This window comes from Eutrigla gurnardus, assembly GCF_963514095.1.
Source record: "Eutrigla gurnardus genome assembly, chromosome: 21".
NCBI lineage: Eukaryota > Metazoa > Chordata > Actinopteri > Perciformes > Triglidae > Eutrigla > Eutrigla gurnardus.
In genome coordinates, this window is record NC_139932.1 from 8,053,679 (window position 1) to 8,068,040 (window position 14,362).

Here is a 14,362-nt window from a genome sequence, read left to right on the forward strand (position 1 = left end):
TGGGTCCAACAGGCCGGATTAAAAAACATCCACGGTGAAAAAAACATGAATTTATGATTTGTAATTTAATCCAAATCTGAATGCAAACGATCACATTAGAAATGTCTGCGTTTTCCGTCGAAGCTGCTCCGATTTCTGTCAGATGAATAGAATCTCAGTGATTCCTATCTTCAAATGTTTCAAGTCACATGTCTCAGACACTTTCTTGTGTATTTAGGAAACAGAAACAACCATTCAGAGGTTGATTCATGTGTTTCTCCTTCATTTACTATATCTCAAGATCAGCTGGGCTCCTCCAAGAGATCAAACACACCTATTTCTGTCCCAAGAGCATCTCCCCCTCTAAGAAACATCTGTACGACGACAGCGTGGCACTGCTGACCAGAATAGAGAAGCTATTTAGCGTCCATGAGACCATGTTTAGTGACAGGAAATAGAAAGCATGGGGGGGTGAAAGGCTGCCGTAGCCCCTCAGGGCCCCTCCGAGTACAGTAACGCACAGCTGAGTGCTACGGGGAAACGCTGCCTGTCTGTCAGCTCGCCGCCTGTGTCACGAAACAAGTGGGGGAGGAGGGTCACATGTGCGCGGCGCTGCAGGCTTTCGGGTTTGTCTGCGCACTCGACGTGTCGGCCCCTATCTCTTTCTCTGAAATCAGTTTATCAAGTACTAGCGGGGAGTTTTCCTGTGAGCGGAGCGACTCCAGATCCACCGCGGCAGAGGAAATAAGCCGGAAGAATGCAAGGCACGAAAAAAAAACACACCAGGCTTTCATACGACAGCGGTGCCCCCTCATCTCCCAGAGAGGCTTATCGTTAGAGGCAAGAACAAATCGCTCACCCCGTGCAACTCAAACGCATGTTGCATCAGCTGCACGTTGATGGAGAATCCACCGCTCTAGTTTCTGAATAGGGTTTACCTCTTCAGATACACTCATGATGCACATCACGCTGAATTAATGACAACGCTGTCTTTAGAGGTTTACACTTTTCTTGGGACGTTTGACTTCAGACAATCACAGACGAATGGATGACAGTGGGAACAAATGTTTTAAGAATTATTATTTCTATTATCGATGAATCGTTTAGTCTGTAAAATAAGATTGGCCGTCATCACTGTGTCCTGAAGCCAAAGGAGACGTCTTCAAATGTCTTATTTTTTGTCCAAAAACAAAGATTTACAAAGATATAAACAGACACAACAGAGAAAAGCAGAAAATCGCAACGATTAAAAAGCAAGAACTGATGAATGGACCTGCATTTCTATGGTGCTTTTCTAGTCTTTTCAACCACTCAAGGCGCTTTAATTTACATTCAGTCTACATTTACCCCCCTCACACACATTCACACACTGATGGCAGAAGAGCCGTCTGCACATCAGGATCCAATCTAACTCATTCACACACATTCATATGCCCATGGCACAGCCTTCGGGGGTAATTTGGGGTTCAGTATCTTGCCCAAGGACACTTCGGCATGCGGAATAGAGACAGTGTTTTCCAACTGGAGGAAAACCCGCTCTACATCTGAGCCACAGCTGCCTCAAATGAAGTGCTTTGTTGCTTGAAAAATGCCTTAAACAATAAACCAAAATAGATTCATTTTGAATATCAAATACTCTCCACCTGTAGGCCTGAAAAGTGGCTCTAAAAGTGTATTTAATGAATCTCTAAATGCACTATATCCTGAGGGGTCTCAGAACTATGACTCGGCAATTTAGTAGAAAAAACCACAAGACACTCAAAATACAAATCAGTGAGAAAAGGCTCATTATGCATCAGTGATTTAAGAAGCTCTTTGCAATGTTTATCACATTGTTTTGGAATCAAGCTGCTTTCAGCCACCTTTACAAAACAGTCCTATGCATTTCAACACCAATATAATACACACAAGGCATGTTATGCAGCAATGGTTGCCTCTGCCATTGTTCTGCTCTGCAACAAAATGGCCTGATGAAATGCAGAAAGAGGAGACAAGGGACAGTGGGAGAGCGGGGGCGGCGTTGGATTGTTACGCACGTAAAGGGGGACGCCATGTTGCCTGGAAGCGGGGACGGCCAACGTCACTCCGATCAGTCGAAAGTGTCACGACAAGTAGCAGAGCCGTGACCTCTGATGGGGAGAGGGGGGAGGAAACGGGGGAGAGGAGGGAGACGCGAGGCGAAGCGAGACATAACAGAAACAGCGGTGGCAGCAGAAAACAGAGGCGGGGAGAGAGAACGAGAGACGGAAGGGAAACGGGGGAGAAGAAGAACTAGAGGGAGGGAAAGTTTGTGGTGGGCCAACGCCTAATCCTGCCAGCGCTGCAGGCTTCAGGAACAGAGGAGTGATATCAGTAAAGACACATCCACAGCCTGCCTATCGCCTAAATGAGGCCACTTCTGCCTGCTGAAGCTCTGCTGCTTCTCTTCCAGCACACACACACACACACACACACACACACCTGGAAGCTATCCATTGCCCTCTTTAAGAATCCCACTACACGATGATCTGAACGTCGCTCCACACTGCTGGTGCCCTAAAATTGCTGCAAAAATGAAATCTGCGTTAAAGAAGTCCCTGTTTTTGGGGGGGGGGGGGGGGTTTAAAGAAGCGTCAGATGCAGTGAAATCAGTGCAGCCGCTCACACACTCACATTCACAACACACCAGCACAAAGGTGACGGCTGCTTCTGTCAAATAAGCTCATTCTTTTTGTCCAAAAGAAAAATACAGGAGCCGCGAGCAGCAACTCTTATCTGCTGCATATTAAACAGAGGCACAACGGGGCCACTTTCCCCTCAGCTACATGTATAAATTACCAAAGTCCAACAGTCCTCTTCATAAACCATCACAGCAATGTAGATATCACACGGGCCAATAAGGTGCCATCAGATTAATTAATGGGATCGTTTCTGTGCCGGGGACGTGGCGTGGAGGAGCCCAAATCGCCGCCCGGAGTGACATCTCATTTAAACCGGGTGTCAGGAAAAGCAGCTCTGTCATTACACAATGACAACCAATGCATCACCACGGCGTCACCACAGAGCCTTTTACTGCTGCCGGATAACAACGGAATTGTCTGATAATGGAAATGTTATTTCACTTCTGGATGCACTCTGGAAATGAAGCGGTGGGAATGTTTGGACAGGAGAGGAAGATGGATTCAAATTTGCTATTCCGACAAGCACGTGGACGGACACGCATTCAAATTGAGACCGGCGTCACACTAAATCCTGAGTCCTATGCAATAGCAGTAACTCTCAGTGACTCTCTTTTGGATCGCGGGGTAGTTCTTTATCGCCCAACATTAGCTTAGTACTCCTGCCGATTTTATTTACGCCTCGCAAATCTTAAAAGTTTGGATTATATTTTGGAGCTAATGTTTTGGTTGAGAGAACCGGTGTGAGGCTAACTTCTAAATGGTCCTGGCCTACACAAAGACATCATGCCTACTGCAATGCATTGATTATGAGACGCCTGCTTTTTCTCAAAGCCTCCCAAAGAATCTTGTTTGACAAAAAAAAAAAAAATTTTAATCAGACTCTTCAACATGGTTTTAAAATTGGGATATTTTTGGATATTAAGTTCAGACTCTTAACTGATTTAGTCAGTCAATTTTAATTAAGTTATGAGACAAATTAGATATAACCCATTGGAGCCGGGTACTCCCACTTCCCCCCTGCTCTGTTCTGTTCAGTGTTTAACATCTATGAGGACTAGTTTACAGCGTTTAAGTTTTTGTAAATGATGTCGACTGTGTCACTTCTGAGGAGGAAAGACGCCCCGAGGCTAAGAGGCCGTCCACACGTACTAAAACTCTACTAACTAAAAAACTTTTTTTCTCTATTTTTCCTTGGCGTTGTTTCTAGAAAATCTGCGTCCACAAGAATCCACTGTACACGACTCAGCACGCTGTAGTACATATTCCAGGCGATGACATCATTGTATGCGTTTTTGCCGTCTACACGAAAACGGAGGGGCGGCGTTTTTTTTTTTTTTTTTTTTTTCAAAAGTGTGTTTTCAGGCTCCGAAAACGAGGGATCCGTGTGGACGGTCGGCCCAAACGGACAAGACTTCTGCGTTTATACACTAAAAACGTTTCCGTGTGGACGGGCCCTAAAGTGAGGATCTCAGACCTCCAGTCTGAGATGAAAAGACACCTAACGATCCGTTTCACACCTCAGAATAAAGGTTCAAGTGGGCTCATTCAACGCATTCTTCAGGCCAATGGGGCAAGAAGCAAGAAGAAGAGCAGGTATCGAAACGCTGGCAGGATTAATTCAAAAATAAGAAGTATCCTTTAACAGTGAAAACCTCTTTAAAGCAGTAATGTGGGATCACACCAGAACTAATGCAGACACAGCGGGTCTCTGAAACCATGTGGATTACTGTGCTCTCGAACAAAGTCCTCCTCTCTCTACCAGCACCAGCAAACCTCCAGAGGCTTCTGGAAGCAGACTGGGGGAGAGCGTGTGACTAGAATTACTGACACACTTTTAGAAAAGTGCTAATCTCCGCTTACTGTAGGACTTATTACAAAATACTTTTTCACACATCGCTACGAAAATTAACAGACGACGCCAACATGTCGAGCTCAATATTTCCGTCATGTTTCAGGGAAAACCTGCAGTGTCACACATGTGAATAATGGCAGGGATTTCAAACATCAACTACCTATCAGGTTTTGCTTGGGAACGTCTGAAATCTGCCATTTCATTTTGTTAAACACAAAACTGCAGCATCACTACAAGTACTGTTCATAAGGGGGAAAAACAATAGCTTAACACACACATTAATATGATATTCGGTGCATGCTTTATCCAAAGTGCTTTAATAAACCATCATTACGCAATGAGAGCGCAACCGGCAATGAGACACGGTACCACAAATTCACTCTCTTAACATCCCCATAAACTATACACTCTCTTGCATGATTTGTTTTGGACGTGGCGATTTCATGTGGAGTTAGCCGGGGCCACTGAGTCGGAACACTTTCCAAAGCAATGGTACTGAAGACACAATGGTTGTGCCGTGTTCTTTAAAGAATAATGAACCGATGTACAGTAAATGGAAAGACAATTACCTAGTATCCATCAAAAGGTTTGTAGGAATTACATTTATTCAAATAATTTAACGGAAACTACAAAATAACATCCAATATATCTGCAGCTATCTACACAATCAAACAGTCAGTAAATGCAAAATGAATCCTTAAAAAACCCTCCGAATCACTGCTTACCTGAGGCAGGGCGGAGCTGAGCTGGCGCTGCAGAGAGTCGCGGTCGTAGACGACGTCCTGGAGGTGCTGCTGGGACAGGCTGAGGCTCTCCTGGGTCTCCCTCAGCGTGTCCAGCAGCCGGTCCCTCTCGTCCAGCATGTTGACCATCAGCTGCTCGAAGTGAGAGTCCGGGTCCGAGTTGCTGCTCTGAGAGCCGCGCTGGCTCAGCGCCGTGTCCTCGCTGATGGTGGGCATCACCTCACACATCATCTTGGCGCTGGGGAGGGAGAGGAAGATGGGAGATGAGGCTTCAGCTGGATACAGTGTTGCTGTCTAATCAGCAGAAACAGAAGGAAACTGTCATTCATATTGCAAGCAATCAATTGCTACACCTTTGACCTTGATGGAATTTCCCCCAAAAGGGGAGCCTTTTATATATTCAGGTGTATCTTTAATCAATGAATGAATATGTTTCATATATGCAAGCGGTGCAACTTGTGAGATCTTCAAGGTAACTTCATGTTACACTCTCTGCTTTTCTCTAGATTAATTAGCCTCCTTATTTAGCCTGAATGCGACCGCTATGTCAGTCAGAAAAAAAAGTTAAATTTGATACGCATTCAACAGCAAGAGGCAGCATCACATAATAGATGGGAATATCAATACATATGAATTCACTTGGGTCACCCCTGAAGACATTTAATCAAGTGGAGGAGGACAGTCTTCGGCTTTGCTATCAAAAGGTGCCAATAACTATAAGAGCAACCTTTTCAGAATAAATACCAGCATGCACTGCTGACAGATCCAAAGTGCAGGGTGTAATATGTACATGAGTACATCACCCACCACATCGGGTTAATGGACAGACAAGCAGGTCCACCTCAAGCTCAATAAAGCTGGTCAAATTAATGAACCCTTCCACGGCAAATTGTTCAGATTCAAGTAAAGTAAGAATAAGGATTACACTTGGATCTTTATGTTTATTGAGAAACAAATGTGTTCACGTCCGTGTTTGCATGGCTGTGAGGACGCGGCGGGGTCTGACACAGTTGGAGCTCAGCTCAGCGTCGCCCCGCCGTTTCAAAGCTGCAGAGACGTCTCGGAAGGCTGGGCCTTCTGCCCCGGATTTCACGCTTGTGCTGTTTAATGATCCAGCACAGATCGAGTTGCATAACACCCCATATCTATGCACTAGTGGAAACAAGAAATCATATTCCAGTTTCCCCCGTGGGACTTCAGAAAGCCTCCAGAGTCATCCCGACCGACGGGGCGGTTCGAGGGCTAAAAGCGGGTTTGCATCGTCACATGTCGGCGTCATGTGGTGGGGCGAGCTAAGCTACAAATAACCGTGGGATAAACTTGGGATACTCCATTCAAAGAAGTCATTTTGGGAAACATGAGCCGTTGCTGCCTTCCCCTGATTTAATATCAGTTTCATCCCTGTGTGTTGAGTGATACCAGTCATGTTTAGCCTAGCTTACCGCAGAGCCTCCAAGCAGGGGAGGTGTCTCACTTTCTTACTACACATGGAAAATGCAAGATATTATTGTTAAAGTTAATAAAAAGGCACAAACCCGGGCTCACCATTCCACTTCCACTTCCAGCTAAGCTAGGCTAACTGCATCCTTCCCCAATCTCTCCACTATACTCTCAGAAATGAGAAGATATAAATTCTTCTCATTTCACTTCCACAACAGCAAATAAGCACAAATGTGTTCATCTCACAATTTCATTTAATGTCTTAATATCTGGTTTCATAACGTTACATAAGGCAGCATACAGCCTTTTTTGTGCATGTCCTTATGATTGATGCTACGTGCTAACGTCCTCTACAGGTTAATCGCTTCCATTTAATCGAGGCAGTGACGGCCAGGCCGGGTTTACTCAGTGAGCTGTCAACACCCCTTTGCCCAGACCGTCCTCTCTAGGTGGGTTATAATGGCAGGTCTGTGTCTCAGCATGTCCTGGCAGTAAGACCGGGTCTCCCAAATCCTCCCTCGGCACCCGGCCAGACTCTCCCCAGCTCACCATTCAGCCGCCGTCCGCTGCCGTTTAGACCTGAGAGACGGAGCCTGTGTGCTGCTTGGCTGGACACTCGGCACATGGCAGCTTCTCGCTTGGAGAGCGAGGCCAGGCGGCGGACAGACCGGGACACCGGTGGTGCATTTAAAGTAGAAGGTGTTGATTTATTCCCGACCCTGGCTCAATGCGTGTTAGTTGAGCGCAGAGAGGAAAGGTGCTGTTTGCATAGCAAATCCATATGAATACGGCATCTGGAAGTGGGAATCACAGCAGACTAAGCAAAAAACGTATTGATGATTGTAAATGTTTGTGAACATTTAAAAGAAAAAAACCCTCAGGCCATGTTCTACTATTAAAAACTTGTTGTTTTCTTAAGTTCTCTTGTGCCACTTTCCATCCAGCTGCCTAGTATATGCCTACTTTTTTATTTCCTACACTGTTGATGCAAAAATGCATATGTCAGCAAGTGCAACCACCGACTGTAAAACAGCAGCTCCACATTATGGGTGCACTGAGGATGTTTTTTTCCTGCTTTAATGGCGCCTACATGCCCTTTTGTCCTGTTCCTGCACCTAACGCTTTGATCTCGCCGTGACTGCCCCCTAAATCATTTTTTACAGTCTATGAAAAATCAATAGACATGGAGGGAAAGTGCAGAGTGATCTTTCGTCTGCGCCCTCAGACGTATTAAGCGGCCTTCCTGAAAGAACCGAAAGCAAACCATGTCAGTCATTTAAACATTCATCAGTTTTATTGTGTCATTGGAATCGGCATCGGGGTGGTATCTATTGTTAAAATGGAGAAAGAAAAGAAAGAAAAAAACAGACAGAGAAATGTTTTTTGTCTGCAGAGCCTTGAAGCAAAAATGCTGTGCTGACAAACCGCTTTCCCTAAAATGTCCTCTTTTTGTGGTTAAATTCTGCCGCTCGATATTTGCCGTATACGTCAGCGAGGTCATTAGTCTCTCTCCAGAGTGAAGCGGGCAGGCAGCGGCGGTGACAGGTAAGAGCTAGTGTGATCCTCTTGGCGAGATAAACACTAATCACCCACAGTGGGCAGTGCGGAGAATATGTGGTCCGGGAGCGATATTAGCCAGCTGGGATGCAGATGTTGTCGAGATTGGGCTCGCTAGCGGTGACAACACCACTTCCTCACAGCTGAGCAGCCAATTTGACCCTCATTACAATAGCTATTTGGTCTGCAGACATTCGCAGTAGCTCTAAAAAGGGGAACCACTGCTGATGGAGCGTCGTTCTACGCACATTTCCTCCACAATGCAACATCCTGGCACATTATGATAATGTACACCAGGAAAATCTGCCCTCACTCGAGTGTCAGACTTTTGGCTTAGCATAAATGCATGTCTAATCGTGGATGGGTACAATTTTATTTGTCAGAATGACGCCGGCGGGGAGAAATTGATATTTGTAGCAATTTAGGAAGAATGCTGTACAAACACGGTGAAGCTTAAGTGCCTGAATTTAGTCTGGCTGGTTAAAGATGTTAAATGTGTCTGAAATTATGCAGGAATCACGGGAGGCAGAGACAACAGCGGGCTCAATTGATCACATTGTGGGCCACAGATGCAATGAGAAACACATGCAGACAGACAGGCAGGGATCAGTGGGCTTTTCGCTCCATGCCATATGCCAATCAATGAATTATTCAGGGGAGTAGGAGTGAGGTTTTCTTCCCAATCAGTGATACAAATCCAGAGCCATTTTTTTTCTGCCGAGCAGCCCCTTCCCAGCTCAGACAACCGGCTCCAGGCTTTAGTCTGGCTGGCAGCAGGAAGCTGCTGAGCAATCTCACAACCTAAAGAAAAGGCTTGACGTCTAAAACGGATGAGACGATCGCAGCAAAAACTGTAACTAACAATTAAGGTTCCTTCTGGGGTATTTGCCAGGACGATGTGAGAGCCACTCCAAAAGCTACAGTGATAGACTGCCGCAGCCCAGTATCACTAACAACTACATCTATAGCGGACAACACCTCACAATTTACATCCAACGCCAGGGCTTAGCACCGACACAGGAAGTAGCGTGACTTGTATGTAGCAAGGCAGGAAAGAAAGGGTGTGGAGATATGGGAGGTGTAGCGCTGTGTAGCAACCTCCAGTTCAGAAAAAGTAAAGCCAATGCAGAAGTGTGATAAACTTGCATTCTTTCTAATGGCCATCAGGGGGCGATTAATTTGTTTGTCTAAACCTTGTAGACATGAGTTTATGGTCTCAATCTGTTTCAAGTCTTCTTCAATCCAGCATGATGTTCATTTAGTGAATGATGGTCCATTTAGAGTCAACCAGACCATAACTCAGGGGATGCTTTAGGGCGGGGCTACCTTGTGATTGACAGCTTACTACCACAGCATTGTCTGGTCTGAGTGTTCATCTCAGATATCTAACCCATTAACAGTGTGTTTTCAGCTCATTAAAATTAGTTGTAATAGTGGTTGCCTTAAAAGGCCTAATTTAGTGTTTGGTTGTACTTAGTTTGACCAAAAAAATCAAGATGGTGACGGCCAGTCTACGAATTTGACTTTAATGCAGGTGAACAGAGTTCATGTTTGCTTTTTCGTTAACCATCACCATGGTCAGACGTCTTGAAGATGATCATCCACACTTCCAAAACAGCCTAATAGAGTGTTAAATAAACAACAAACCGCTGCCTCGAGAGCTCCCCGGAGTTAAACCGAAGCAGGCAGCGAGTTATCTATATGGTGCAGATGTCATTAATGTAGAGCCACTCCATTTTGGGAAGAACAAAATCAGCAAGCTGCGGCTAATTTCCTGAATGTCTTCAGTTAATCTCATTAATAGGGGGGGGACAATTGTGTGAGTAGATAAGGAGCAGCGCACAAAAACAGCAGCATGTTCCTGAGCACTGTATGGCCATGCGCGGCAGATTCAGCGCTATCCACCACCTGGGGGACATCAAACGCCGCGCGGAGGAGCGAGCGCTCGCCGAACAAGCGGAGGACCGAACACGACACTCTGTGGCTTTGGAGATAAGCCGCGAGACTGTTGGGACGCTTCAATAAGACCAACATTATTTAATAGTGCCTTTAATGCCATGTGTTATCACCAAGTGAGGAATTTGTTAACCCCTTAAGCAAGGAGATGGTCATTTGGAAAAAAACAATTAGGCCTATAAAGAGTCCATTAAGATCCTTTATGAAATACGAGGCCAACTTTTCAAACACTTGCAACACCCTATTAGGTTCGAGTCCTCGCAGCATGAATTAGAGTGTCAGACCAAATTGTTTTGATGATGATACACTTCACTTACATCGGCACCACAAGCACAAGGCTGATTACACCGAGGGAGCGGACTAAATAATGTCTGTGTTTGATTTCTTGGCGTGCTGCCGCTCTCCCCCCTCTACTTTGGCATCCCATATCAGGCCGACAGGTGGGAAAAGGGTGACGCAGCGTTTTTTGTGAATGTAACGGACCAGATTGCACGGCACGCTCGTAGTGCTGAGAAATTCCCATTCATGCGGCTCCCCGCGTTTTCTGACAAGCGAGGGACAACCTGCCAAGAAGACAACAATTCCAAGTCTATTCCATTTAATTACAGCCACAGAAACGTACAATGGCACTCAGACGGGAGTCAACTGAGCGGATGGAGCACACTATTAACTCATCTCCAACGCTGAGAGGCGGTCGCCGGGCTGATCTGTGACCTGCGGTGCCGTGGCAACAGTGATGCGTGATGGAGAGTAACGCGGATGTATTTTTGGGTGAAAATCTCGGTCAGTGCAATACAGTGCAAGGAAGGAGCGGTGACGACCGGGCATGCTCTCACAAGACGAATGTTGCATTACACCATGATAGCCACGGTGTCATGTGACCGGTGTGAGGCAGGGCAGTGGCTACGACGTTTAGGTCAAGTCCTTTGTATGCAGTCAGTGAATCCAGGGCATTTTAATGCCCTGCAATTCAAAGTTAACATGGTGACCGCCTTGACACAAATTCTTGTATCTTACCATGAATGCCGTTTAGCAGCTTCTAGTTCGGCATTATGGCCGTCAACATCTTCTTTTTTTTTAGAACCAGACAGAAGAAGGTGGAGCTTAGCATTTTAGGCGACCCAAAATGTTAAAAATAACCATTATGAACTAAATACAGACTGTGAAAGAGATCAAATTATAAGATGTAAACACAGGATATGTGACCTGTCAATCACAAGGTAGCCCCGCTCTAAATCATACCCTACTTTACGGTCTATTTGACTCTAAATGGGCCATAAAATACAAAAATAAACATCACGCTGTATCGAAGAAAACTCCAAACTAGAGACTGAGACCATAAACGGATGACTTCTCCACTATCAGAGTTCTTTCAGTGGAGTCGCCCCCTGATGGTCAGAAAGAATGACCACTTGGCTTCACTTCTCAGACTTATATCTAATCTGAACTAATCACTATGTATGAACAATGGGTCAAATGACAAGGCCAGTGGCAATATTTTTCATTATAATGTTTTAATTTGTCAATATATATAATAAATAATTCCTGCAAGGTGCAGAAGGCTCTTAGAAAATATTAGATGTTGGCAAATGAATAATCCGTCTGATTGTAATGTAATATTAGGACACCAACATACTGGCAGTTGTGTAAAATAATCTCCAGCAAAATATGAAGGCTGCTTTTGGAGGAAAAACCTCCATCAGCTGTTCATTTAGCAAGTGACAATGATGTAAAGTAAATATGATATTTTTTCATATTTCACAACCGTCTGAAAACGTATCGCATGCGGAGAAACATTGCTGAGCACCTAACCGACCCAAAATCAACTAACAACTGTTGCTTTGTTTGCATGAATACCAGCTGCTATTAGCCCAAAGCACAAACGGCATGATGACATCCAGCAGAATTCACAGACTAGCTTGTGCATCTGTAAATTCTACTGACAAAATACTGCTTCCATATACTGTGCTCTGTCTGACATTATGGAGTAGTAAAAGGTGAATGAGGCAGAGGTGGGATGAAGAGGACGGCTCGGGTGTAGAGTTACACCCAGCCTGTTGCCACTAGGGAGGCGGGAAAAGGGGGGAGCAGGCTGTGCATCATGTGTGTGTGTGTGTGTGTGTGTGTGTGTGTGTGTGTGTGTGTGTGTTCACCTGAAAACAAGTCTACATGCACATGAAAGGACAGCATGGAGACTTTCACATCGCCCACAATCCCCTGCAGCAAGGTCATGCAAACCATCGATCGATAGAGATTGAATAAGAGTGCCGATCGAGGTGAACACACACACACACACACACACAGAGAGACACACGCCAAAGAAAAGCAATAAAGCTCAGGTTGTGATGAATTTGAACCATGCCGCCATCTCAACTGCATTTATACCTCCCTCATTATGGAGGGCTGAAGTCAAACCTTGCCTATAAAAGCTGCCCTTAAACCCTCAATTTACAGACATGGAAGCGTCTGCCACAGGTAGCCGCCCCTCTGCACGACACCTCCAGGTAGTAAAAAGCTTTGTCTGCACACCAGACATATCAGGCAGGCGGAGAGCATCACGGGGAAAGTTGCACTCTCTCGCCACAAAATCAAGCATCCCGCGTCTGCATAATGCATCACTCTCGTGCCACAACTTCCACAGGAGGCGAGCCAGCCGATTACGAATACTGTCATGTTCCGTCACGGCTGCAAAACGCTCACATTCATTTATGATATCGGGTGAAGGAGGAGGAGGAGGAGGAATATCACAGCTTTGCCTGCAGGCGATTAACCTTCTAATGTGTGTGTGTGTGTGTGTGCCTTTTCATTCATTCATTCATTCATCTACACCAGCTTGTGTAAAGGTGTCTGTGAAGAGGTGGATGGATGACAGAGACGATGGTCATGCTTGCATCTCTATAATAGCTGGTAATAATATTGTTTATAGGAGGGGCAGCTGTTCCCCCTATGACAGCTCCTGCTTTTTTACTGTTATCACACACACACACACACACACACACACACACACACACAGGAGGCGGCGTGACTGCGGCGTCTGTAACATCTCCACCTCGTCCTCTGAAATGATAATTGGGGGAGAATCCTTGGCTATTGTCTCAAGTGCATTACATCATGCCAGCCTCTCGTCTGCATCCCGCCCCCCTTTAACTCTCTCCTCCGTCTCTCCACTGTGACAGCCGGCCGTATATCTTTCCCTTGCAGAGCCTCACAATGTCAACCATCAAATATATATATATATAGGTTATATACAGCAAGTATCCATCCACATGCCCCCTCCCCCCCAGTATGATCCGTCACCGCACCGGGGTTGAGGGTGAGAAGGGCAACGCAGGAGAATCACCTTGAGCCCCGCAAGGACCGGGGCAATGTAGGTCACCGCAACATCGGCGGCAACAGTGTGCACATACTCACAATGTATAATTCCTTTTACTATGAGCGGCGGATCAATGACGACTGCGGTCTCTCCCTCGCTCTCTCTCTCCCGCTCTCCCGCTCTCTCTCTCTCTCCGCGAGCGCGAGCGACCATCAAGCGGGCGACCCTTAGCAGGCGTCTTCAGCGCGCGCGGGCAGCGGCGCCGCGGATCCGATCGTCGAGGTGCGGCCGGTCCCCGCCGCTGGCATGGTCGAACAGCGAAGGAGCAGGAACGGTCGCCGGATTAGCCGCGGCGGGTAATGACATTTGTTTTCCAGGGGGCTGCGCGCACACACACACACATACACACATACACACATACGCATACACACGCGCGCGCACGCACTACCGGCTAAGAAATTATGGCATGTTACAAATTCTGCTGTGATAAGCGGAGCTGGAAAAGACCATTGTGGGAGCTGGCAGAGGGGAGGCGAGCGGAGTCTTAAAGTTGCAGCTGTGCAATTCTCCCCCCTCCCTCTGTGTATGGACCTTTAATAACAGCAATTATATCAATAATACTAATAACAAATATGTTCTCAGTATGTATACAGAGTTGGGAATTTAAAAGCTGAAAATACTACTACTACCATTACTACTAATATTATCATTAGCCTATATTTTGCTAATAATAATCTGAAAATACTCCAACTAATAATAATAATCATCATAACAATAATCATCATCATCATCTAAAACGACCTCGATATTTGCTAAAAAAAGCAACAAAAAAATAATCGAAAAAAAAAAAAGTCTCCTAATC

General features: G+C 45.7%; 1 protein-coding gene across 4 annotated transcripts in view; it reads right to left on the bottom strand.

Moving 5' to 3' along the window:
* Positions 1-14,070, bottom strand: part of ppfia2 (PTPRF interacting protein alpha 2) — a 139,171-nt gene extending 125,101 nt beyond the window's left edge. For 2 of the 4 annotated variants that reach the window (XM_084038230.1, XM_084038233.1), the window contains exons 1-2: positions 13,599-14,070; positions 5,217-5,472 (exon numbers count right to left, since the gene is read on the bottom strand). In XM_084038230.1, coding sequence (XP_083894356.1) covers positions 5,217-5,465 — 249 coding nt within the window. In that variant the 5' untranslated portion in view covers positions 5,466-5,472; positions 13,599-14,070. The remainder of the gene's footprint in view (positions 1-5,216; positions 5,473-13,598) is intronic. The other 2 variants (XM_084038231.1, XM_084038232.1) reach the window with 1 other exon arrangement.
* Positions 14,071-14,362: the final 292 nt, after the last annotated feature.